The sequence below is a fragment of the Ranitomeya variabilis genome, chromosome 7, assembly GCF_051348905.1.
Source record: "Ranitomeya variabilis isolate aRanVar5 chromosome 7, aRanVar5.hap1, whole genome shotgun sequence".
In the NCBI taxonomy this organism is placed as follows: Eukaryota; Metazoa; Chordata; class Amphibia; order Anura; family Dendrobatidae; genus Ranitomeya; species Ranitomeya variabilis.
Genome location: NC_135238.1, coordinates 25,419,041 through 25,446,980, shown reverse-complemented (window position 1 = coordinate 25,446,980; position 27,940 = coordinate 25,419,041). Strand labels below are relative to the sequence as shown.

At 44.9% G+C, this 27,940-nt stretch overlaps 1 protein-coding gene across 1 annotated transcript in view; it reads left to right on the top strand.

Moving 5' to 3' along the window:
* Positions 1-10,155, top strand: part of ADCY9 (adenylate cyclase 9) — a 72,533-nt gene extending 62,378 nt beyond the window's left edge. Inside the window, exon 10 of the mRNA XM_077274606.1 lies at positions 6,121-10,155. Within this exon, the coding sequence (XP_077130721.1) occupies positions 6,121-7,195 (1,075 nt within the window). The 3' untranslated portion in view covers positions 7,196-10,155. The remainder of the gene's footprint in view (positions 1-6,120) is intronic.
* The last annotated feature ends 17,785 nt before the right edge of the window (positions 10,156-27,940 follow it).

Genomic DNA, 27,940 nt, shown 5'->3' with positions numbered 1-27,940 from the left:
TCCATGCACAGCCCCTTGTCCTGTCCAGACGCAGCCCCTTGTCCTGTCCATGCGCAGCCCCTTGTCCTGTCCTGTCCATGCGCAGCCCCTTGTCCTGTCCATACGCAGCCCCTTGTCCTGTCCATGCGCAGCCCCCTGTCCTGTCCATGTGCAGCCCCTTGTCCTGTCCATGTGCAGCCCCTTGTCCTGTCCATGCGCAGCCCCTTGTACTGTCCATGCGCAGCCCCCTGTCCTGTCCATGCGCAGCCCCTTGTCCTGTCCTGTCCATGCGCAGCCCCTTGTCCTGTCCATGCGCAGCCCCTTGTCCTGTCCATGTGCAGCCCCTTGTCCTCCTGTCCATGCACAGCCCCTTGTCCTGTCTTGTCCATGCACAGCCCCTTGTCCTGTCCAGGCGCAGCCCCTTGTCCTGTCCATGTGCAGCCCCTTGTCCTGTCCTGTCCATGCGCAGCCCCTTGTCTTGTCCATGCGCAGCCCCTTGTCCTGTCCATGCGCAGCCCCTTGTCCTGTCCATGCGCAGCCTTGTCCTGTCCAGACAGTGCATAAGGGGACCCCATTCTCAAGATAGATGCTGGCTCAAGAGGTGGGACCTCGAACTTACAGAAATTGATGGCAATTTATACCCTCATGTAACAGAAATTTGTGTATATACCATGATGGTAAAGATGGGAATACCCCGTCAAAGGAACACTCCGGACAAAGCATGATAAGCAGGTACGCGTACCGCAGGTCTAAATTTGGACACGGTTTATCAGACTTGAACATTAGGACACGTTTATTAGACCTAACAGTTTGTTTCTGGAAAAAAATACTTGTTCTAAACTTGGAGTGCCAAAATAATGTAATTTATGGGCCAGATAAATAAAACTGAAGAAAATTAAAAATCAACTTGTCACAGAATAGTCAAACAGAAAAAAGGACATACAGTTAGGTCCATATATATTTGGACAGAGACAACATTATTCTAATTTTGGTTCTAGACATTACCACAATAAATTTTAAACAAAACGATTCAGATGCAGTTGAAGTTCAGACTTTCAGCTTTCATTTGAGGGTATCCACATTAAATTGGATGAAGGGTTTAGGAGTTTCAGCTCCTTAATATGTGCGACCCTGTTTTTAAAGGGACCAAAAGTAATTGGACAGATTAAATAATTGTAAATAAAATGTTCATTTCTAGTACTTGGTTGAAAACCCTCTGTTGGCAATGACTGCCTGAAGTCTTGAACTCATGGACATCACCAGACGCTGTGTTTCCTCCTTTTTGATGCTCTGCCAGGCCTTCTCTGCGGTGGTTTTCAGTTGCTGTTTGTTTGTGGCCTTTCTGTCTGAAGTTTAGTCTTTAACAAGTGAAATGCTGCTCAATAGGGTTGAGATCAGGTGACTGACTTGGCCATTGAGGAATATTCCACTTCTTTGCTTTAATAAACTCCTGGGTTGCTTTGGCTTCATGTTTTGGGTCATTGTCCAGCTGTAGTATGAAACGACAACCAATCAGTTTGGCTGCATTTGGCTGGATCTGAGCACACAGTATGGCGGCTCTGAATACCTCAGAATTCATTCGGCTGCTTCTGTCCTGTGTCACATCATCCATAAACACTAGTGACCCAGTGCCACTGGCAGCCATGCATGCCCAAGCCATCACACTGCCTCCGCCGTGTTTTACAGATGATGTGGTATGCTTTGGATCATGAGCTGTACCACGCCTTCGCCATACTTTTCTCTTTCCATCATTCTGGTAGAGGTTGATCTTGGTTTCATCTGTCCAAAGAATGTTCTTCCAGAACTGTGCTGGCTTTTTAAGATGTTTTTTAGCAAATTCCAGTCTAGCCTTTTTCTTCTTGATGCTTATGAGTGGCTGCACCGTGCAGTGACCCCTCTGTATTTACTTTCATGCAGTCTTCTCTTTATGGTAGATTTGGATATTGATCCGCCGACCTCCTGGAGAGTGTTGGTCACTTGGTTGGCTGTTGTGAAGGGGTTTCTCTTCACCAAGGAGATTATTCTGCGATCATCCACCACTGTTGTCTTCCGTGGACGCCCAGGTCTTTTTGCATTGATGAGTTCACCAGTGCTTTCTTTCTTTCTCAGGATGTACCAAACTGTAGATTTTGCCACTCCTAATATTGTAGCAATTTCTCGGATGGTTTTTTTTCTGTTTTCGCAGCTTAAGGATGGCTTGTTTCACCTGCATGAAGAGCTAATTTACCGCATGTTTACTTCACAGCAAAACCTTCCAAATGCAAGCACCACACCTCAAATCAACTCCAGGCCTTTTATCTGCTTAATTCAGAATGACATAATGAAGGGATTGCCCACACCTGTCCATGAAATAGCCTTGGAGTCAATTGTCCAATTACTTTTGGTCCCTTTAAAAACAGGGTGGCACATGTTAAGGAGCTGAAACTCCTAAACCCTTCATCCAATTTTAATGTGGATACCCTCAAATGAAAGCTGAAAGTCTGAACTTCAACTGCATCTGAATTGTTTTGTTTAAAATTCATTGTGGTAATGTCTGTAACCAAAATTAGAAAAATGTTGCCTCTGTCCAAATATATATGGACCTAACTGTAAGTAGTAAATCTGCTCCAATATATCCGTGTGTCACACAGTGTTTATTTCATGCGATCTTAAAGGGAGCACATTATTACAAAATGAGCTATAATTATTTTATGTCAAGCATTATTTTTAAGAATTTATTGATTTTTTTTAATTCTCCATGTCACTGTGTGTATATACATATATATATATATATATGTATATATATATATATATATATATATATATATATATATATATATATATAGTGGGTACGGAAAGTAATTAGTCCCCTTTAAATTTGGTAAATTCAAAAAAGTTCATTTTTTTCTCATTAATGTACACTCTGCACCCCATCTTAACTGAAAAAAACCCAGAAATGTAGAGATTTTTGCAAATTTATTAAAAAAGAAAAACTGAAATATCACATGGTCATAAGTCTTCAGCCCCTTTGCTCAGACACTCCTATGTAAGTCCCATGCTGTCCATTTCCTTGTGATCCTCCTTCAGATTGTTCTACTCCTTCATTGGAGTCAGCTGTGTTTAATTAAACTGATAGGACGTGATTTGGAAAGGCGCACACCTGTCTATATAAGACCTCACAGCTCACAGTGCATGTCAGACCTAATGAGAATCCTGAGGTCAAAGGAACTGGCCAAGGAGCTCAGAGACAGAATTGTGGCAAGGCACAGATCTGGCCAAGGTTACAACAGAATTTCTGCAGTACTCAAGGTTCCTAAGAGCACAGTGGCCTCCATAATCCTTAAATGGAAGAAGTTTGGGACCACCAGAAGTCTTCCTAGACCTGGCCGTCCAGCCAAACTGAGCAATCGTGGGAGAAGAGCCTTGGTAAGGGAGGTAAAGAAGAACCCCAAGATCACTGTGGCTGAGCTCCAGAGATGCTGTAGAGAGAAGGGAGAAAGTTCCACAAAGTCAACTATCACTGCAGCCCTCCACCAGTCGGGTCTTTATGGCTGAGTGGCCCGACGGAAGCCTCTCCTCGGTGCAATACATATGAAAGCCCAAATAGAGATTGCTAAAGAACACATGAAGGACTCCCAGACTATGAGAAATAAGATTCTCTGGTCTGATGAGATGAAGATAGACCTGTTTGGTGATAATTCTAAGCGGTATGTTTGGAGAAAACCAGGCACTGCTCATCACCTGCCCAATACAATCCCAACAGTGAAACATGGTGGTGGCAGCATCATGCTATGGGGTGTATTTCAGCTGCAGGGACAGGACGATTGGTTGTCATTGAAGGAAACATGAATGCGGCCAAGTACAGAGATATCCTGGATGAAAACCTCTTCCAGAGTGCGCTGGACCTCAGACTTGGCCGAAGGTTCACCTTCAAAAAAAGACAATGACCCTAAGCACACAGCTAAACTAACAAAGGAGTGGCTTCAGAACAACTCTGTGACCATTCCTGACTGGCCCAACCAGAGCCCTGTCCTACACCCAATTGACCATCTCTGGAGAGACCTGAAAATGGCATCCACCAATGTTCACCATCCAACCTGACGGAACTGGAGAGGATCTGCAAGGAAGAATGGCCGAGGATCCCCAAATCCAGAGGTGAAAAACTTGCTGCATCATTCCCAAGAAGACTCATGGCTGCACTAGCTCCAAAGGTGCTTCTACTCAATACTGAGCAAAGGGGCTGAATACATATGACCATGGGATATTTCAGTTTTTCTTTTTTAATAAATTAGCAAAAATTTTTACATTTGTTTTTTTTAGTCAAGATGGGGTGCAGAGTGTACATTAGTGAGAAAAAAAAATGAACTTTTTTGAATTTACCAAATGGCTGCAATGAAACAAAGAGTGAAAAATGTTAAGGGCTCTGAATACTTTCCGTGCTCACTGTATATAAATCTTGAAATCCTGCAGTTTTTACACTAAGCAGCGTAATGACCTGACACTTCCTGTTCTGTAGATATTATTTCTTAGTAATCATCATCATAGGTAGGATTACAATGACAAATAACATCTCTTTATACAGCAGATCACACAGGAGCCACTAGTCACAATAGGTGAAGTCAAAGCTTACTTCCTCCTTCTGTACCATGACTGATAGAACCTATACTGTATACACAGTAGATAACATGGCATCCACCATTCACAATAGGTGATGTCACAGCTCACCTCCTCCTCCTCTTTAGGTACAATGAATGATAACACCTCTCTATACAGTAGATAACACAGGACCCACCATTCATAATAGGTGATGTCACAGCTCACCTCCTCCTCCTGTACAATGACTTATAACGCCTCTATATACGGTAGATAACACAGTAGGTGATGTCACAGTTCACCTCCTCCTGTGCAAGGACTCATAACACCTTTATATACAGTAGATTAGGCAGGACCCACCATACAAAATGTGATGTCACAGCTCACCTCCTCGTCCTCTTGTACGACTGATAACACCTCTATATACAGTAGATAACACAGGATCCACCATTCACAATAGGTGATGTCACAGCTCACCTCCTCCTCCTCTTTAGGTACAATGAATGATAACACCTCTCTATACAGTAGATAACACAGGACCCACCATTCATAATAGGTGATGTCACAGCTCACCTCCTCCTCCTGTACAATGACTTATAACGCCTCTATATAGGGTAGATAACACAATAGGTGATGTCACAGTTCACCTCCTCCTGTGCAAGTACTCATAACACCTTTATATACAGTAGATTAGGCAGGACCCACCATACAAAATGTGATGTCACAGCTCACCTCCTCGTCCTCTTGTACGACTGATAACACCTCTATATACAGTAGATAACACAGGATCCACAATTCACAATAGGTGATGTCACAGCTCACCTCCTCCTGTATAATGACTGATGACACCTCTATATACAGTAGATAACACAGGATCCACCATTCACAATAGGTGATATCACAGCTCACCTCCTCCTGTACAATGACTGATAACACCCCTATATACAGTAGATAACACAGGATCCACCATTCACAATAGGTGATATCACAGCTCACCTCCTCCTGTACAATGACTGATAACACCTCTATATACAGTAGATAACACAGGATCCACCATTCACAATAGGTGATATCACAGCTCACCTCCTGTACAATGACTGATAACACCTCTATATACAGTAGATAACACAGGATTCACCATTCACAATAGGTGATGTCACAGCTCACCTCCCCCTCCTGTACAATGACTGATAACACCTCTATATACAGTAGATAACACAGGATCCACCATTCACAATAGGTGAAGTCACAGCTCATCTCCTCCCCCTCTTGAACAATAACTGATAACCCCGCTAAAAATATGCAAAGCCAAACCAGAGACCCTTTTGTAGACAGCTCTGTTTGGGATTTTTGTACTGGTTAGCTGAATGGGATACTTAAAATGTAGCTTGGGAAGAGGGGTGGAGATGCCAGCTTACAGTGAAAAGACCCAAATACTGTATGTAGATTTCGGGTGGGCCTCTGGTTTGGCTCAATTCAGCCATTTTGCATGTTTTTTACCATATCACATTATCTAACCAACTATAATACACCTGTCCACTAATAATTTATCTTTTCTTTTATCACCAGCTCTTCCCCTCCACCCGATGCCAACCTTGGCACTAGCAATACCAGTAAGCCATCATCACAGCTTGGGCAGGAGCTCACCGTGGCTTACTTCCTCCTTCTCCTTTTGGTTTGGTTCCTGAACCGTGAGTTTGAGGTCAGCTACCGCTTGCACTACCATGGAGACGTGGAGGCAGACCTTCACCGCACTAAGATCCAGAGTATGAGAGATCAGGCAGACTGGCTTCTCCGTAACATCATCCCGTATCACGTGGCTGAGCAACTGAAGGTCTCCCAGAGCTACTCCAAAAATCACGACGATGCTGGCGTCATCTTCGCGAGTATAGTCAACTTCAGCGAGTTCTACGAAGAGAACTACGAAGGAGGTAAAGAGTGCTACCGTGTCCTCAACGAACTGATCGGAGACTTTGATGAACTTCTTAGCAAACCTCATTACTCCTGCATCGAGAAGATCAAGACCATTGGTGCTACGTACATGGCTGCCTCTGGACTCAATCCATCTCAGTGCCAGGACAGCAGCCAACCCCACCGCCACCTGCAGACGCTCTTTGAGTTTGCCAAGGAGATGATGAGTGTGGTGGATGATTTTAATAACAACATGCTGTGGTTTAATTTTAAGCTCCGCATTGGGTTTAACCATGGCCCACTGACGGCTGGCGTTATTGGGACCACCAAGCTGCTTTATGACATCTGGGGGGACACGGTGAATATTGCAAGCAGGATGGACACAACCGGCGTTGAATGCCGCATCCAGGCAAGTGAAGAAAGCTACAGGGTGTTAGTGAAAATGGGCTATGACTTTGACTACAGGGGGACAGTCAATGTCAAGGGCAAAGGACAGATGAAAACGTACCTGTACCCAAAATGCACAGACAATGGCGGCCTAGTTCCCCACCATCAACTGTCTATCTCTCCCGACATCCGGGTCCAGGTGGATGGAAGCATTGGACGTTCACCTACTGATGAAATTAGCAGCCTCGTAACTGGCAACAAAGGGGCGGTGGAAGCAGGAGGTGGAGAGACTGGACGTAAGCGGGAAAAGGCAGAAGACAGAGGCCGAGATGGAGGAGCACGGTGAGGCTGGTGGAGTGGAGAAGGACCATATAGAGCATGTGGGGCCACCAGTGATGAACAAGACTGTTGGCCCAATAGGTCACTTATGTGCCAGGTCATGGACCTGCATCATTCCTGCATCAGTCTTATGGTGACGTGGCTTCTGATGGACATCTATATAGATGGCTCTTAAATTCTTCTAGCGCTGGTGGACCTCCGTGTCCAGAGTACATTTTACCCTATCTCCCACATATGATGGTCTAGTTTAGAAGAGCGTTGGGGGCTACAAATATGTCATTTCTCTTAAGTGCTGGGGTAATCCTTCCTACTATAGTCATTAGCGAAGGTTGGCTAGTAAGATCAAGGTTCCACGTCTGTTGAGGACACATTGCCCAGTTCGTTCTATGTTGGCGGCATCGGTCTACGGAGGTCCACCCTCCCCTGGATAGTCAAGTTGGACAGACACTGGACTAAATTGGAAGACCGCTGCCTCAAGCCACATCTCATGCCTCCGCCTCTTCGTCAGCCATACTGAGGATTGAACTAAGTGCCTTCGGCTCTCTGGGCCTGTCCCACCCAGATGAGATGACAGTGACACCTTTTCGCAATTCTCGCTATTACTTGCCAAAAGCATGCGCCTCTCTGGACTGCTGCCCATCCACCCGCGAGCGGTGATGGGAGGGATTTTTCGGAAAATGGGTAGTGACATTATTTCCTTTGTTCAATAAGACAATGCGATTGTAACGTGTTTTCAGTAACACTTTAGCTGCCTACCAGATCCCATTAGTTGTGATGCCTCCAAAGCAGAATGTCAAGGGTATTTTAAGGAGAATCTATCACAAAGCCAAAAGTAGCCATTTTCACCATTATTTTATTCCCGCTCCTCCGCTAAGTAATCTGTTTTTCGTTTTGTTTAAATCCACCATATAGTTCCTGAGATATAGGCCTTTTTATTTAGAGCTAATTGTTAACGCCTACACCGTGGGGGCGTGTCTTACATCTGCTTTGCATAATAACTATTTTAGCACCGCCCCCATAAAAATCAGCGCTAAATAAAAAGACCCATATCTCTGCAACCGTATGGTGGATTTAAATAAAACAAAAACAAAAATACTCAGGGGAGGAGCGAGAATGGAATAGGAACAACAAGTTGGATACTTTTGACTTGGTGGCAGGTCACCTTTAAGAAAAAAAAATCCAGTCTTCTCTCTATATCTGTCCTTGTTGCCATAGCAGGACAATGTATTAAGGTACCTCGCTTGCAAAAAAAACCCCAAAAACATAAAAACCTTTTGTTCTTAAAGCTATGGTGGCCATATTTATTCCAAGACTGGTCTGTTAAAGGGGAAGTATCATTTTTTCTATAGTTTATGTGCAATATTATAGCATTTTAGTGAGCTTTTAACCTTTTAATATATAGACATTTGTCAATGTAAAGTGGGAATGGATCTCATTTTTTTCCGCTTTCTGAATGGTACATGCCAGCCACCGTTTTGAATGTATTATATTAATGGTGCAGATAATTTTTACAGGTTTTTTTTTTTTGGGGTGGGGGATAACATATTTAAATATTTTTTTCCAAGATCGCCATTTAGTGTCGCTTCTTTTAGCCATCTTAGTCACTGTCGGGGGTCTTCATGACCAATTTTCCTTCTATACCCCGCTTTAGCCTTGGCATTTAATATTCTGTCCAAGGTGGAGTGGTAGCACCCTAACATAGCACAAGCCCCTCTTTGGTAACCAGGTGCATTTTACCCCCCACAGACATAGCCTAAAATTGGTTGCTATGCCGCCATTTCTGGAACTGTCTTTGTTTCCCAAAACAACCAATCACAGCACAGTTTTCATCGCTTACAGTGTTCTAGGAATATGCAAGCTGTGCTGTGATTGGTTGTTATGGGTAACCATACAGGATAGATGGGGCAGATTTATAAAAAGGCCGAAAAAGGAAAACAAGGATAAATATAAAAAAAAAAATATGTCAATGGCATACTAGATGATATACTAGAGTGCTAATCTTCCATGCTTGTATGCCTGACCAATCAAGCATATCACTTGTTCACCCCTCCCCCGTCCCTTTAAGCTGATACTTCCTCTTTAATAAGTATAAATACTAATGAAACAGACATACCTGTATCCATGAAATGTATTCTTAGTACGACAAAGGGTTTGGGGAGTTATATTTCCCTAGTTTTTTTGTTTTCAAGTGGGCTTATGGTTGGTATGTGTACAGATGCTTATGAACGGCAAAAAAAAACAAAAAAAAAATAGGTAGCTGTGTACATACATGAGCGGACGCCAAATTTAGGGGGATAGACGAAACAAATATGGCGACCTCTATTGATTCCCCACATAGCCCTATTGTCCAGGAAGGTGGGGGGGGTACTTATTTATACGGCCAATGTAAGAAGCGTAAATTGTATGGTTGGCGCTAGTGATGGGCAATTTAATTGGCGCTGTCCTGGTCCGGCGTATAGTCTGGTCTTCGGCATCCTGGGGCCCAGGATGGCAGACAGAAAGTGAAGACCAGCCGCCATGAAAGAAGACCAGACTGGACGTCGTATTCAACCATTGCTAATCATAATAACTGTGCCGTGTTACCCTAGGCCCGAATATTCCTATGAGAAATTTGGCTCTAATCGATGTATGCATTTGGGTCACACATATATACCAGTATATATAGATATATATATACTGTACCTGTATGTTTATATGCGTGTGGGTGTAGGTATGAACTAATACAAAGTCACGGACGTCTATATGTATATACTCCATATGTAGATCTCTATGTAAACAGGGGGGGAATGTAGTGCCTGGATGTAGGGGCATCCCTTAGACGTGACTCCTGCCCAGGTATGACCTATCTTCCTCCTCCTCCTCTTCCGTATGCTCAGACTTCTGCGGTGACCGAAAACGTTCCTGCTGCGCGATATATTCTGCAGAACAAAACTGCAAAAAGCCAAAATAAATGCATTGAATACTCCACCGTCTGGACTGTGGGTTGAGTTTTGTCTGTATGTGCGTGGAAAACCTCATCAGGGTCAGACAGCACAGGGTTTATTTGTAGTCTGTCACCACGTAGACACATTGTTTGGCAAAGGAGTTGTATACACAAAACGGTAGGAGATTTTTTTTTTTCTCCATTGATGTTACTTTTTGAAGTTCCTTTGTTTGTTGATTTATATGCAAGAAAGGGATTTTTTTTACCACAATGGATATTTATCAGCTATCTACAGGATTGGTGATAAATGGCTTATTGCTTTATGCCTGAGAGCCCCCTCCAGCCCTGCTGAATACAGCAGCCTTGACAGACCCCCATTCAGTGATCAATGAGGGTCTCATGAAGACAGATCAAATAGAAATGCCACGCCATGGAGGTCTCACAGCTGGGACCCCCGCTGATTGCAAGAAGTGGGGAGAAGTAGGAGTCCAAAACCTGCAAAATTTAGCATTTAAAGGAACCTGAGAACTTCACGCCCGTTTGCCAGGCTATCCCTGTATGTATTGCTGCTGTCGAACAGGGGCGGGGATGCCAACATATTTTTTGAGAACGCCGAAGACACTCGGTTAGCACCCGAGTATGCTCATCACTATCCGCCATATATGTAAAGCACAAGTCTGAGCCCGCACCATACCCTGCAGGTGCTGGCTGTTTTTATACAGCAGACACCCATCTGTAACTAGTGCGATTGGAGCTAGCTCTGATTTACCAGCTTAGATGCGGTGGAGAACAGTGACCATGGCAGTGACTATACAGGAAGGGCTCCTATCATACCCATTGGACCCGTGCAACACGATCATGGGACCTTTGCTATGTATGGCCCTGAATTATATATCTTTTATAGTTTGCTCATTGGACATAGAATGTAGAAACCCGGATTGCAGGCTGTGTACAAGTTTGTGACTCAATGGGGAAATAAACTCCAAAAATGCAAATTAGAGGATCGAACAATTTATTTTCTTATGATGCGATAATTGATTGTGACCACTAGATGGCTCCAGCACACCATTAATTACATTGTAATCTGGCATTTGGCTACTAAAACCATTGTTTAGTGCGCGCACACTGAAGGTCATTCCAAACATACAGCAATGCAGAAACATGGCGCAAATACATATTTTTTTTTACACTGCTTACATTTGTGTTATTTAAACTGTTATTTTCAGGAAACCAATTTTTCCTGAATATTGCATAACCATTATATGTCTCCAAACCTCACAAGTACAAAAATTTGGGCCTATTCCTGCAGATAGACAATTGCAAAAAAAAAAGATTTTAAAAAGCACCAAAAGCTGGGGTGAGATCAACACTAAAAATGAATAAGCCTTCATTTAACTTCTCCCGGCTTTGGCTATTTTTTCTTTTTTTTTACGCTTTTGTTTTTTTCCTCTCCTTCTTCTTTCAAGGGAGATACCATTTTTTTATTCAACCGTCCACATGGCCATATGTGGGCTTGGTTTTTGCAGGGTGAGGGGTGAGTTGTAATTTTTAATTATACTATTCACTTTACTATATAATGTACTGAACATGGGAATAAAAGCTGCTGTAAAATAAAGACCCCCCCCACAAAAATAAATAAATAAATAAATAAATAAAAAATGCGCAACTCCGCCATTGTTTTTTGGTTGTGGTTTTATTGATTAAGCTGATACCATATGTGGTTATTTTTATATATTTTTTTAGTTGTTAAAAAAATATTTGTGAAACTTTCTTAAAAAAATAATAATTTTTGCTATAATTTTATTTTACCATACATGGAGCTATATGAGGGCTTGTTTATTTTTTTTGTTTTTTGTTTTGTTTTTTGCACACAGATCAGTCATTTTCATTGGTATAATTTTGGGATATATATGATGTTTTATTTTTTTTTTATTGTCTACTATCAGAGAGTGACAGAAGCATTTAAAGCTTTCACTATTTTTTACGGGCTAAACTGGCAACATCTTGATAAAGTGGCTGAAGATCTGAATAAAACATGTTTCTGATTTCAGTTACTCTGCTCCATTGCGGAGATATTAGTTGGTAAAGTTTAGATTCTATTTTCCAGTTCAATCAATAAGGGGCGTTAGCAGTGATCCTTCTTTGGGGGCGTTTATTTTTCCTCCTGTATGATGTTAACCAATCATAATCTGACAGCACTATACGGGGGAAAAAAACAAATGTCCCCAGAGAAAACCGTCTTTCTCTGTGTGATATAGTAAGGCCTCATTCACTCGTCAGTTTCTCTCGCGTATGAGAAAAAATAACTGATTATTTTGATCCAAGTGTGGTTCAAGTGTCAACAGTTTTTCTTGTGTATGTGGAGAAAAAAAAAATTCTCCACCTCCTATGTGACAGTCTGTGAAAATCGCATCCACATACTTGCATTGCCGATTTTGATCCAACAATCAGACATGTCTCCGCGATCTTGCGCAGACCACTTTGTCCGAGAAAAATCACCGATGTTTGACTGGCTCCAAAGACTATCATAAGTATGGCTGCTACCCATGAAAACCAGGGACAGCACTCGCATGGGAACATCAAATGTGTGAATGAGCACCAAGACTGATGTGTTCAACCAGGTCACACAGATCCCAGTGCTGGCATCCTTTGAGATTACAAGTGTAGAGGGAAGAGAGCAAATCTGTGTGTCATTGCATACGCCGCTCTACATCTATCCAAGGCATCGGGGAATAATGCAGGACTGTGATTGATATGCTACAGCTTTCCTTTCACAGCACTGTCAGTGTGTGGGAGAAGAGCAGTGCTGTGTCTAATTATATACACCGCTATGAATCTATCCAAGGCATCAGGGAATAAAGCAGGGTTGTGTCTTTGGCATGCTACAGCTCTCCTTTCACAGCACTGACAGAGTAGGGAGAAGAGCAGTGCTGTGTGTCACTACATACACCGATCTGCGTCTATCCCAGGCATCAAGTAATAATGCAGGGCTGCCTGTGTGTGACATGTTACAGCTCACCTTTCACAGCACTGACAGTGTAGGGAGAAGAGCAGTGCTGTGTGTCATTACATACAACGCTTTGCAGCTATTCCAGGCATTGAGGAATAATGCAGGACTGTGCGTGACATGCTACAACTCTTTTACAGCACTGACAGTGTAGGGAGAAGAGCAGTGCTGTGTGTCATTACATACACCAGTCTCTACCCCAGGAATCAGGGATTAATGCAGGGAAGTGTATGTGACAAGCTGCAGCTCTCCTCTCACAGCACTGAGTGTCTTAGTGAAGACATGAGTTGCATGTCATTACATACACCACTCTATATCTATCCCAGGCATTGGGGAATAATGCAGGGAACTGTATGTGACAAGCTGCAGCTCTCCTCTCACAGCACTGAGTGTTTAAGAGAAGAGCTGAGTTGTATGTCATTACATACACTACTCTATATCTATCCCAGGCATTGGGGAATAATGCAGAGAAGAGTATGTGACAAGCTGCAGCTCTCCTCTCACAGCACTGAGTGTTTGAGTGAAGAGATGAGTTGTATGTCATTACATACACCACTGTTGTGAGTTCCGTTCTCGGGCTCCCTCCTGTGGTCATGAGTGGTACTTTGTGAGTTCTGTTCATGGGCTCCCTCTGGTGGCTTTTAGTGTTACGGCTGGTCTGTAGCTGGACTCCAGCTGCCTCGTTTCCTACTAGGCCTGCTGCCTATTTAACTCCATCTGGACCTTTACTTGTTGCCTGCTGTCATTGTATTCAGTACTGGTTCAGATCTCTCTGGGACTTCCCCTTGTGACCTGTCTCCTCGTGAGAAGCTAAGTTCATGCTAGTCCTTTTTGCTCATTTCTATTTGAAAATGTTTCTCAGTATGTTATGAGTTTAGTCCAGCTTGCTTATATGCTATTTGATTGCTAGCTGGAAGCTCTGGGGTGCGGAGTTGCGCCCCTCACATCGTGAGTCGGTGTGAGGGTCTTTTTGTATTCTCTGCGTGGATACTTTTTGTAGTATTTTATACTGACCGCACAGATTTCTTGCTATCTTCTGACTTTTTAGTTATTAGCGGGCCTCATTTGCTAAAACCTATTTTCATTTCTATGTTTGTGTTTTCCCCTTAAACTCACCGTTATTATTTGTGGGGGGCTGCTTACACTTTGGGGAAAATTTCTCTGAGGCAAGTGAGGCTTTGTTTCTCTCTGGGGGTAGCTAGTTTCTCAGGCTGTGAACGAGGCATCTAGGCCGAGTTAGGAACGCTCCACGGCTGCCTATAGTGTGGTTTGATAGGATCAGAATTGCGGTCAGTAAAGTTCCCACATTCCCAGAGCTTGTCCGTATTTTTGGGTTTACTTATCAGGTCAGTTCATGTGTTCTAACCACCAGGAACATAACAGTACAGCAGGCCCGTAAAGTGTTAATGCATCGCAAAAGAGGGATAAGAGAAGCTCTGAGGTTTGTTTTTTTTTCCTCTGCAGTGTGTTTAGCCTCTCTCCTCCCCTTAATCTCTGGGTGGTTCAGGACTCAGCTGCAGATATGGACATTCAAGGTCTGTCCTCTTGTGTGGATCAGCTTGCTACAAGGATACAAAGCATTCAGGATTATGTAGTTCGCAGTCCTATGTCAGAACCTAAAATACCAATTCCTGAGCTGTTCTCTGGAGATAGATCTAGGTTTTTGAATTTCAAAAATAATTGCACATTGTTTCTTTCTCTGAGACCTCGTTCCTCTGGTGACCCTGCTCAGCAAGTTAAAATTATTATTTCTTTGTTACGTGGCGACCCTCAAGATTGGGCATTCTCCCTGGCGCCAGGAGATCCTGCATTGCTAAATGTGGATGCGTTTTTTCTGGCGCTTGGATTGCTTTATGAGGAACCTAATCTAGTAGACCAGGCAGAAAAGATTTTGCTGGCTCTCTCTCAGGGTCAGGATGAAGCAGAGGTTTACTGTCAGAAGTTTAGGAAGTGGTCTGTGCTCACTCAATGGAATGAGTGTGCCCTGGCAGCGATTTTCAGAAAGGGTCTTTCTGAAGCCCTTAAGGATGTTATGGTGGGGTTCCCCACGCCTGCGGGTCTGAATGAGTCAATGTCTTTGGCCATTCAAATTGATCGGCGTTTACGGGAGCGCAAACCTGTGCACCATCTGGCGGTGTTTTCTGAACAGAAGCCTGAGTCTATGCAATGTGACAGGATTCTGACCAGAATTGAACGGCAAAATCACAGACGTCAGAATGGGTTGTGCTTTTACTGTGGTGACTCCACTCATGTTATCTCTGATTGTTCTAAGCGCACAAAGAGGTTCGCTAAGTCTGTCACCATTGGTACTGTACAGCCTAAATTCATTTTGTCTGTTACTTTGATTTGCTCTCTGTCATCCTACTCTGTTATGGCTTTTGTGGATTCAGGCGCTGCCCTGAATTTGATGGATTTGTCATTTGCCAGGCGCTGTGGTTTTATCTTGGAGCCATTGCAATTCCCTATTCCACTAAAGGGAATTGATGCTACGCCATTGGCCAAGAATAAGCCTCAATACTGGACTCAAGTGACTATGTGCATGACTCCTGCACATCAGGAGGTTATTCGCTTTCTGGTGTTACATAATTTGCATGATGTTGTCGTGTTGGGTCTGCCATGGCTGCAGGTTCATAATCCAGTCCTGGATTGGAAAGCAATGTCTGTGTCAAGTTGGGGTTGTCAAGGGGTACATGGTGATGTTCCTTTGGTGTCAATTGCTTCTTCTACTCCTTCTGAAGTCCCTGAATTTTTGTCGGATTACCAGGATGTATTTGATGAGCCCAAGTCCAGTGCCCTACCTCCTCATAGGGATTGTGATTGTGCCATAAATTTGATTCCTGGTAGTAAGTTCCCTAAGGGTCGACTTTTTAATTTATCTGTACCAGAACATGCCGCTATGCGGAGCTATATAAAGGAGTCTTTGGAGAAAGGGCATATTCGTCCGTCCTCGTCACCTTTGGGTGCAGGGTTCTTTTTTGTGGCCAAGAAGGATGGTTCTCTGAGACCCTGTATAGATTATCGCCTTCTAAATAAAATCACGGTCAAATTTCAGTACCCTTTGCCTCTGCTGTCCGATCTGTTTGCTCGGATTAGGGGGGCCAGTTGGTTCACCAAGATAGATCTTCGAGGAGCTTATAATCTTGTGCGTATAAAGCAGGGCGATGAATGGAAGACAGCATTTAATACGCCCGAAGGTCATTTTGAGTACTTGGTGATGCCTTTTGGGCTTTCTAATGCCCCTTCCGTGTTTCAGTCCTTCATGCACGACATCTTCCGAGAGTATCTGGATAGATTCATGATTGTGTACCTGGATGATATTTTGGTCTTTTCTGATGATTGGGAGTCTCATGTGAAGCAGGTCAGGATGGTGTTTCAGGTCCTGCGTGCCAATGCCTTGTTTGTGAAGGGCTCTAAATGTCTCTTTGGAGTCCAGAAGGTTTCCTTTTTGGGCTTTATTTTTTCCCCTTCTACTATCGAGATGGATCCAGTTAAAGTCCAGGCCATCTATGACTGGACTCAACCTACATCGGTGAAGAGCCTTCAGAAGTTCTTGGGCTTTGCTAATTTTTACCGGCGCTTCATCACTAATTTTTCTAGTGTGGTTAAGCCTTTGACGGATTTGACTAGAAAGGGTGCTGATGTGACTAATTGGTCTTCTGCGGCCGTTGAGGCCTTTCAGGAGCTGAAACGTCGGTTTTCTTTGGCTCCTGTCTTGCGTCAGCCTGATGTCTCTCTTCCCTTTCAGGTCGAGGTTGATTCTTCTGAGATTGGAGCAGGGGCTGTCTTGTCACAGAGAAGCTCTGATGGCTCGGTGATGAGACCATGTGCTTTCTTTTCTAGAAAGTTTTCGCCTGCCGAGCGGAATTATGATGTTGGTAATCGGGAGTTGTTGGCAATGAAGTGGGCATTCGAGGAGTGGCGACATTGGCTTGAGGGAGCCAAGCATCGCGTGGTGGTCTTGACGGATCACAAGAATTTGATTTATCTCGAGTCTGCCAAGCGGTTAAATCCTAGACAAGCTCGATGGTCGCTGTTTTTCTCCCGTTTTGATTTCGTGGTTTCATACCTTCCGGGCTCAAAGAATGTGAAGGCTGATGCCCTTTCTAGGAGTTTTGTGCCTGACTCTCCGGGAGTTTCTGAGCCGGCTGGTATCCTCAGAGAGAGGGTAATCTTGTCTGCCATCTCCCCTGATTTGCGGCGGGTGCTGCAGGAGTTTCAGGCCGATAGACCTGACCGTTGTCCACCGGAGAGACTGTTTGTCCCGGATAGATGGACCAGTAGACTTATTTCCGAGGTTCACTCTTCAGTGTTAGCGGGTCATCCTGGGATCTTTGGTACCAGGGATTTGGTGGCTAGGTCCTTTTGGTGGCCTTCTTTGTCGCGGGATGTGCGTTCCTTTGTGCAGTCCTGTGGGATTTGTGCTCGGGCCAAGCCTTGCTGTTCTCGTGCCAGTGGATTGCTTTTGCCTTTGCCTGTCCCGAAGAGGCCTTGGACGCATATTTCCATGGATTTAATTTCGGATCTTCCAGTCTCTCAGAGGATGTCTGTCATCTGGGTGGTTTGTGATCGTTTTTCTAAAATGGTCCATTTGGTGCCTTTGCCTAAGTTACCCTCCTCCTCTGATTTGGTTCCGCTGTTTTTTCAGAATGTGGTCCGTTTGCATGGTATTCCGGAGAACATTGTGTCTGACAGAGGGTCCCAGTTTGTGTCCAGATTTTGGCGGTCCTTTTGTGCTAAGATGGGCATTGATTTGTCTTTTTCTTCGGCCTTCCATCCTCAGACGAATGGCCAAACCGAACGTACGAATCAGACCTTGGAAACTTATCTGAGATGTTTTGTTTCTGCTGATCAGGATGATTGGGTGACTTTTTTGCCATTGGCTGAGTTCGCCCTCAATAATCGGGCTAGTTCCGCTACTTTGGTTTCGCCTTTTTTTTGTAATTCTGGTTTTCATCCTCGTTTTTCCTCAGGTCAGGTTGAGCCTTCTGACTGTCCTGGGGTGGATTCTGTGGTGGATAGGTTGCAGCAGATTTGGAACCATGTGGAGGACAATTTGAAGTTGTCACAGGAGAAGGCTCAGCGCTTTGCTAATCGCCGTCGCTGTGTGGGTCCCCGACTTCGTGTGGGGGATTTGGTGTGGTTGTCGTCTCGTTATGTTCCTATGAAGGTTTCCTCTCCTAAGTTCAAACCTCGTTTCATCGGTCCTTATAAGATTTCAGAAATCCTCAATCCTGTGTCATTCCGTTTGGACCTCCCAGCATCTTTTGCCATTCATAATGTGTTCCATAGGTCATTGTTGCGGAGGTATGTGGTGCCTGTGGTTCCGTCTGTTGACCCTCCTGCTCCGGTGTTGGTCGAGGGAGAATTGGAGTATGTGGTGGAGAAGATCTTGGATTCTCGTATTTCGAGACGGAAGCTTCAGTACTTGGTTAAATGGAAGGGCTATGGTCAGGAGGATAATTCCTGGGTTGTTGCCTCTGATGTCCATGCTGCCGATTTGGTTCGTGCCTTTCATTTGGCTCGTCCTGATCGGCCTGGGGGCTCTGGTGAGGGTTCGGTGACCCCTCCTCAAGGGGGGGGGTACTGTTGTGAGTTCCGTTCTCGGGCTCCCTCCTGTGGTCATGAGTGGTACTTTGTGAGTTCTGTTCATGGGCTCCCTCTGGTGGCTTTTAGTGTTACGGCTGGTCTGTAGCTGGACTCCAGCTGCCTCGTTTCCTGCTAGGCCTGCTGCCTATTTAACTCCATCTGGACCTTTACATGTTGCCTGCTGTCGTTGTATTCAGTACTGGTTCAGATCTCTCTGGGACTTCCCCTTGTGACCTGTCTCCTCGTGAGAAGCTAAGTTCATGCTAGTCCTTTTTGCTCATTTCTATTTGAAAATGTTTCTCAGTATGTTATGAGTTTAGTCCAGCTTGCTTATATGCTATTTGATTGCTAGCTGGAAGCTCTGGGGTGCGGAGTTGCGCCCCTCACATCGTGAGTCGGTGTGAGGGTCTTTTTGTATTCTCTGCGTGGATACTTTTTGTAGTATTTTATACTGACCGCACAGATTCCTTGCTATCTTCTGACTTTTTAGTTATTTAGCGGGCCTCATTTGCTAAAACCTATTTTCATTTCTATGTTTGTGTTTTCCCCTTAAACTCACCGTTATTATTTGTGGGGGGCTGCTTACACTTTGGGGAAAATTTCTCTGAGGCAAGTGAGGCTTTGTTTCTCTCTAGGGGTAGCTAGTTTCTCAGGCTGTGAACGAGGCATCTAGGCCGAGTTAGGAACGCTCCACGGCTGCCTATAGTGTGGTTTGATAGGATCAGAATTGCGGTCAGTAAAGTTCCCACATTCCCAGAGCTTGTCCGTATTTTTGGGTTTACTTATCAGGTCAGTTCATGTGTTCTAACCACCAGGATCATAACACACCACTCTATATCTATCCCAGGCATTGGGGAATAATGCGGGGAACTGTATGTGACAAGCTGCAGCTCTCCTCTCACAGCACTAAGTGTCTGAGTGAAGAGATGAGTGTATGTCATTACATACACTACTCTATATCTATCCCAGGCATTGGGGAATAATGTAGGGAACTGTATGTGACAAGCTGCAGCTCTCCTCTCACAGCACTGAGTGTCTGAGTGAAGAGATGAGTTGTATGTCATTACATACACTACTCTATATCTATCCCAGGCATTGGGCAATAATGCAGAGAAGAGTATGTGACAAGCTGCAGCTCTCCTCTCACAGCACTGAGTGTCTGAGTGAAGAGATGAGTTGTATGTCATTACATACACTACTCTATATCTATCCCAGGCATTGGGGAATAATGCAGAGAAGAGTATGTGACAAGCTGCAGCTCTCCTCTCACAGCACTGAGTGTTTGAGTGAAGAGCTGAGTTGTATGTCATTACATACACCACTCTATATCTATCCCAGGCATTGGGGAATAATGCAGGGAACTGTATGTGACAAGCTGCAGCTCTCCTCTCACAGCACTGAGTGTTTGAGTGAAGAGATGAGATGTATGTCATTACATACACCACTCTATATCTATCCCAGGCATTGGGGAATAATGCAAGGAACTGTATGTGACAAGCTGCAGCTCTCCTCTCACAGCACTAAGTGTCTGAGTGAAGAGATGAGTGTATGTCATTACATACACTACTCTACATCTATCCCAGGCATTGGGGAATAATGCAGGGAACTGTATGTGACAAGCTGCAGCTCTCCTCTCACAGCACTGAGTGTCTGAGTGAAGAGATGAGTTGTATGTCATTACATACACTACCCTATATCTATCCCAGGCATTGGGGAATAATGCAGGGGATAATGCACACAACTGGCCAGCTTAAGTAAGGATAAGAACAGGTCAGGTTTTGAACCTCAGAATGTAAAGGGATAGTCTCTGCTGACCTATCAATCAGCTGTTTGCTTCTTATTCCTCTTTTTAAAGGAGTCAACCACTTAGCATAGGTCATGATAACTGATCAGTGGGGGTCTGTCACTGATTAGCTGTTACCAGCCCTGACTCAACAGTGTACGCAACAGCTTCATATATTGTGTAGTGGTCGTTCCCAGGTCCTGCAGCTCCGCTCCTATTGAAGTGTATAGGAGCCAAGTTGCAGTACCCCAAAGTGGCCACTACACAATGTACGGAGCTGTACACTGTTTACATCTGAGCACCAGGAGAGCTGATAACAGTTGACAGGTCGAATTGAACTAGTGGACATCCCCTTTAATACCCAGTGATTGGCTCAAACTTGTATTAGGCCGGACATTTCCCCTTACAAAAGTGTACTGGCGAGCACATGAAAAAAGTCACCAGTCTATTATTTTGGGCTCTCACTTGCAGATTATTAGGTCTGTGTCTGTGTCTCGCTGCCTGTAAAGGATTTTCAGGATTGGGCTTGATCACGCCACGTCTCAGCAGTAGTCCATATATTTCCCGTTGCTGCGGTAACGAGTCCCGTACATCCCATTCCTTCATGTACGGTACATTCTCCTCTGGAGGGAATAACAACTCATGTCTACACCAGAAAACGATGCAAAAATAGCGGGTGTCCTAGGCCGTACTGGTATCGAAAGGCTGAGACACAAAAGGCCATTTCTTGTGGCCGTGAGCAAGTGTCAGCCCCCACCATAATCATTTCCTGCTGTATTAACCCTATAAGTTCACTTTTTTTTTTTTTTATAAATCTGTATTTTCAGATTTTTGTTTACGGTAATTAATGCTGTGTGTGAAGCGGGCCTGCTGAATATTTGAGTAGCTAAGCCAGTCCCCTTCTGTCTATGCATCATCCATGACAAAGAAGGGGGCTGGCTTGGCTTTTGGAAGGAGAGGCCGGTTGGCCTCCTTAACACACAGCTCTAATCATTGGTCAACACCAGAAACACTCTCCTGAGTGGCAACCTGATGACTGGGGTAAATGTCCTTTTTTAACTTCATTTTTAATTAATGGGGTGGGAAGGGCAGCTGGACGACTCTTCCCACAAATCAGCGAGACTCCTGGACAATCATCATCAAGTTTTGGAAAGTATGAGATTGACAGCAAAAGAAAAAGGATGTAAAGGAAGAAGCAAAGAGCATGAAAGTGTTGGCGTGTCCATGTGTCTGTTGGGTGCCCGGGTGACCAGAGAGAGCACTCTATGGACTCCAAAATGGCTGACGACGGGTGCAACTTCATGTCCTTCCTTACTGATATCTGTTTTTCAGATTTCTATCAGCCTTAGGCGGCCGTCACACTAGCAGTATTTGGTCAGTATTTTACATCAGTATTTGTAAGCCAAAACCAGGAGTGGAACAATTAGAGGAAAAGTATAATCTACTATATAATTGTCTAAGGGTCACTTCAGTATGTCTGTCCTTCTGTCTATCACGGATATTCATTGGTCGCGGCCTCTGTCTGTCATGGAATCCAAGTCGCTCATTGGTCGTGGCAAAACAGCCACGACCAATCAGCGACGGGCACAGTCCGGCGGAAAAATGGCCGCTCCTTCCTCCCCGCAGTCAGTGCCCGCTCCGTACTGCCCTCCAGTCAGCCCTCACACAGGGTTAATGGCAGCGGTAACGGACCGCGTTATGCCGCGGGTAACCCACTCCGTTACCGCTGCTATTAACCCTGTGTGACCAACTTTTTACTATTCATGCTGCCTATGCAGCATGAATAGTAAAACGATCTAATGTTAAAAATAATAAAACAAATAATAAATCGTTATATACTCACTGTCCGTCGGCCCCTCGGATCGACAACAGGCCTTTCCCGCTCGCGACGCTCCGTTAACCGGTCCATGATGCAATCTCGCGAGATGATGACGTAGCGGTCTCACGAGACCGCAACTTCATCATCTCACGAGACCGCAATGCACTCTTGGGACCGGAGCGCACGAGCAGCGTCGGTAACCACTGCGCCTGCATCCAGGGGCTCCGGAAGGTGAGTATATAACTATTTTTTATTTATTTATTTTTTTTTTACAGGGATATGATGCCCACATTGCTATATACTACGTGGGCTGGGCAATATACTACATGGGCTGTGCTATATACTACGTGGCCGGGCAATATACTACATGGGCTGTGCTATATACTACGTGGCTGGGCAATATACTACATGGGCTCGGCAATATACTACATGTGCTGTGCTATATACTACATGGGCTGGGCAATATACTACATGGGCTGGGCAATATACTACATGGGCTGTGCTATATACTACGTGGTTGGGCAATATACTACGTGGCTGGGCAATATACTACGTGACTACACAACATGGGCTGCACAATATACTACGTGGCTGTGCAATATACTACGTGGGCTGTGCTATATACTACGTGGCTGGGCAATATACTACGTGGCTGTGCAATATACTACATGGGCTGGGCAATATACGACATGGGCTGGGCAATATACGACATGGGCTGTACTATATACTACGTGGCTGGGCAATATACTACATGGGCTGTGCTATATACTACGTGGCTGGGCAATATACTACGTGACTACACAACATGGGCTGCACAATATACTACGTGGACTGCGCAATATACTACGTGGGCTGCGCAATATACAATGTGGGCTGCACAATATACAACGTGGGCTGCACAATATACAACGTGGGCTGCGCAATATACAACGTGGGCTGCGCAATATACTACGTGGGCTGCGCAATATACAATGTGGGCTGCGCAATATACTATGTGGGCTGCGCAATATACAACGTGGGGTTGCGCAATATACTACGTGGGCTGCGCAATGTACTACGTGGGCTGCGCAATGTACAACGTGGGCTACGCAATGTACAACGTGGGCTGCACAATGTACTACATGGGCTGCGCAATGTACAACGTGGGCTGCGCAATGTACAGCGTGGGCTGCACAATGTACTACGTGGGCTGCGCAATATACTACATGGGCTGGGCAATATACTACATGGGCTGTGCTATATACTACGTGGCCGGGCAATATACTACATGGGCTGTGCTATATACTACGTGGCTGGGCAATATACTACATGGGCTCGGCAATATACTACATGTGCTGTGCTATATACTACATGGGCTGGGCAATATACTACATGGGCTGGGCAATATACTACATGGGCTGTGCTATATACTACGTGGTTGGGCAATATACTACGTGGCTGGGCAATATACTACGTGACTACACAACATGGGCTGCACAATATACTACGTGGCTGTGCAATATACTACGTGGGCTGTGCTATATACTACGTGGCTGGGCAATATACTACGTGGCTGTGCAATATACTACATGGGCTGGGCAATATACGACATGGGCTGGGCAATATACGACATGGGCTGTACTATATACTACGTGGCTGGGCAATATACTACATGGGCTGTGCTATATACTACGTGGCTGGGCAATATACTACGTGACTACACAACATGGGCTGCACAATATACTACGTGGACTGCGCAATATACTACGTGGGCTGCGCAATATACAATGTGGGCTGCGCAATATACAACGTGGGCTGCACAATATACAACGTGGGCTGCGCAATATACAACGTAGGCTGCGCAATATACTACGTGGGCTGCGCAATATACAATGTGGGCTGCGCAATATACTATGTGGGCTGCGCAATATACAGCGTGGGGTTGCGCAATATACTACGTGGGCTGCGCAATGTACTACGTGGGCTGCGCAATGTACAACGTGGGCTACGCAATGTACAACGTGGGCTGCACAATGTACTACGTGGGCTGCGCAATGTACAACGTTGGCTGCGCAATGTACAGCGTGGGCTGCACAATGTACTACGTGGGCTGCGCAATATACAACGTGGGCTGCGCAATATACTAAGTGGGCTGCGCAATGTACAGCGTGGGCTGCGCAATGTACAACGTGAGCTGCGCAATGTACAACGTGAGCTGCGCAATGTACAACGTGGGCTGTGCAATATACAACGTGGGCTGTGCAATATACAACGTGGGCTGTGCAATATAGTATGTGGGCTGCGCAATGTACAACGTGGGCTGCGCAATATACAACGTGGGCTGCGCAATGTACTGCGTTGGCTGCGCAATGTACTGCATGGGCTGCGCAATGTACTGGGTTGGCTGCGCAATGTACTGTGTTGGCTGCGCAATGTACTATGTGGGCTGCGCAATGTACTGCGTGGGCTGCGCAATATACAACATGGGCTGCGCAATATACAATGTGGGCTGCGCAATATACTACGTGGGCTGCGCAATATACAACGTGGGCTGCTGTTGTGAATTAGACTTTTTTGGCTCCCTCTTGTGGTCACTAGTGATATGACTCTGGGATTGTCTTTCCCTAGTTTGGCACCCACCTGGGTCGTTAGTCCAGGGGTGTTGCTATATAAACTTCCTGAATTCTCAGTCTGGTGCCTGGCATCGTTGTAATCAGTCCTTTCTGTTTGCTCCTGTCTGCTGGTCCTGGTTCTTGCAAAATTAAGCTAAGTCCTGCTTCCTTGTTTTTTGGTTATTTGCATTGCTCTTATTTTTTGTCCAGCTTGTACTAAATGTGATTCCTGATTTTGCTGGAAGCTCTAGGGGGCTGGTATTCTCCCCCCGGGCCGTTAGACGGTTCGGGGGTTCTTGAATATCCAGCGTGGAAATTTTGATAGGGTTTTTGCTGACCGTATAAGTCATCTTACTATATTCTGCTATTAGTCAGTGGGCCTCTCTTTGCTAAATACCTAGTTCATTCTTACGTTTGTCTTTTCTTCTTACCTCACCGTTATTATTTGTTGGGGGCTTGTATCCAACTTTTGGGGTCTTTTCTCTGGAGGCAAGAAAGGTCTATCTTTTCCCTTCTAGGGTTAGTTAGTTCTCCGGCTGGCGCGAGACGTCTAGAACCAACGTAGGCACGTTCCCCGGCTGCTGCTATTTGTGGTGCTAGGATTAGATATACGGTCAGCCCAGTTACCACTGCCCTATGAGCTGGTGTTTGTGTTTGCAGACTTGGTATTTATTTCTGAGACCCTTTGCCATTGGGGTCATAACAGTATGCCAGGCCAACATTGAATGTTTAATGCATTGCAGAAGTGGGATAATAAGAAAGGAAATTCTGAGGTTTTTTTTTTTCTTTTTTCCTCTCTTTCTTCCTCCCCTTTACCTCTTAGTGGCTTAAGCTTGCTGCAGACATGAATGTCCAGACTTTGATTACAAGTGTGGATCAGCTTGCTGCTCGTGTGCAGGGCATACAAGATTTTGTTACCAGTAGTCCTATGTCTGAACCTAAAATACCTATTCCTGAACTGTTCTCTGGAGACCGATTTAAGTTTAGGAATTTCAGGAATAATTGTAAATTGTTTCTATCTCTGAGACCCCGTTCGTCTGGAGACTCAGCTCAGCAAGTTAAAATTGTTATCTCTTTCTTGCGGGGCGACCCTCAGGATTGGGCTTTCTCGCTAGCGCCAGGAGATCCGGCATTGGCGAATATTGATGCGTTTTTTCTGGCGCTCGGATTGCTTTACGAGGAACCTAATCTTGAAATTCAGGCAGAAAAAGCGTTGCTGGCTATTTCTCAGGGCCAGGATGAAGCTGAAGTGTATTGCCAAAAATTTCGGAAATGGTCCGTGCTTACTCAATGGAATGAATGTGCTCTGGCCGCAAATTTCAGAAATGGCCTTTCTGAAGCCATTAAGAATGTGATGGTGGGTTTCTCCATTCCTACAAGTCTGAATGATTCCATGGCGCTGGCTATTCAAATTGATCGGCGTTTGCGGGAGCGCAAAACTGCTAATCCTCTGGTGGTGTTGTCTGAACAAACACCTGATTTAGGCTACGTTCACATTAGCGTTAAGCTAATGTGCGTCGGGTTTGCATCGGCGACGCAGCGGCGACGCATGCGTCATGCGCCCCCTATACTTAACATGGGGGACGCATGCGTTTTTTTTTGTTGCGTTGTGCCACACATGCGTCTTTTTTGCCGCAAGCGTCGGACCAAGAAAACGCAACAAGTTGCATTTTTCTTGCGTCCGATTTTCGGCAAAAACCGACGCATGCGTCGCAAAACGCAGCGTTTTTGCGTGCGTTTTGCCGCGTTTTTGCGTGCGTTGTGCGTTGCGTCGCCGACGCAGCGGCGCACAACGCTAGTGTGAACTTAGCCTTAATGCAATGTGATAGAATTCAGACTAGAAATGAACGGAAAAATCATAGACGTCAGAATGGCTTGTGTTTTTACTGTGGTGATTCTACACATGTTATATCAGCATGCTCTAAACGCCTAACAAGGGTTGTTAGCCCTGTCTCCATTGGTAATTTGCAACCTAAATTTATTTTGTCTGTGACTTTAATTTGCTCATTGTCTTCCTACCCTGTTATGGCGTTTGTGGATTCAGGTGCTGCCCTGAGTCTTATGGATCTGTCATTTGCCAAGCGCTGTGGTTTTGTTCTTGAACCGTTGGTAAATCCTATTCCTCTTAGAGGTATTGATGCTACGCCATTGGCGGAAAATAAACCGCAGTTTTGGACACAGGTAACCATGTGCATGACTCCTGAACATCGGGAGGTGATTTGTTTTCTTGTTCTGCATAAAATGCATGATTTGGTCGTTTTGGGTTTGCCATGGTTACAGACCCATAATCCAGTCTTGGATTGGAAGGCTATGTCTGTGTCAAGTTGGGGCTGTCAGGGAATTCATGGTGATTCCCCACCGGTGTCTATTGCTTCCTCTACTCCTTCGGAAGTTCCTGAGTATTTGTCTGATTATCAGGATGTGTTCAGCGAGTCCAGGTCCAGTGTTCTTCCTCCTCATAGGGACTGTGACTGCGCTATAGATTTGATTCCAGGTAGTAAATTTCCTAAGGGAAGATTATTTAATCTGTCTGTACCTGAGCATACCGCAATGCGTTCGTATATCAAGGAATCTCTGGAGAAGGGGCATATCCGTCCATCCTCTTCCCCTCTTGGTGCGGGATTCTTTTTTGTGGCCAAGAAGGACGGATCTTTGAGACCTTGTATTGACTATCGGCTTCTGAATAAAATCACTGTTAAATTTCAGTATCCTTTGCCTCTGTTGTCGGACTTGTTTGCCCGGATTAAAGGTGCCAAGTGGTTCACCAAGATAGATCTTCGTGGTGCGTATAACCTTGTGCGCATTAAGCAAGGAGATGAATGGAAAACTGCATTTAATACGCCCGAAGGTCATTTTGAGTACTTGGTGATGCCTTTTGGGCTCTCTAATGCTCCTTCAGTGTTTCAGTCCTTTATGCATGATATTTTCCGGAAGTATCTGGATAGATTTATGATTGTTTATCTGGATGATATTCTGTTTTTTTCTGATGATTGGGACTCGCATGTAGAGCAGGTCAGGATGGTGTTTCAGGTTTTGCGTGAGA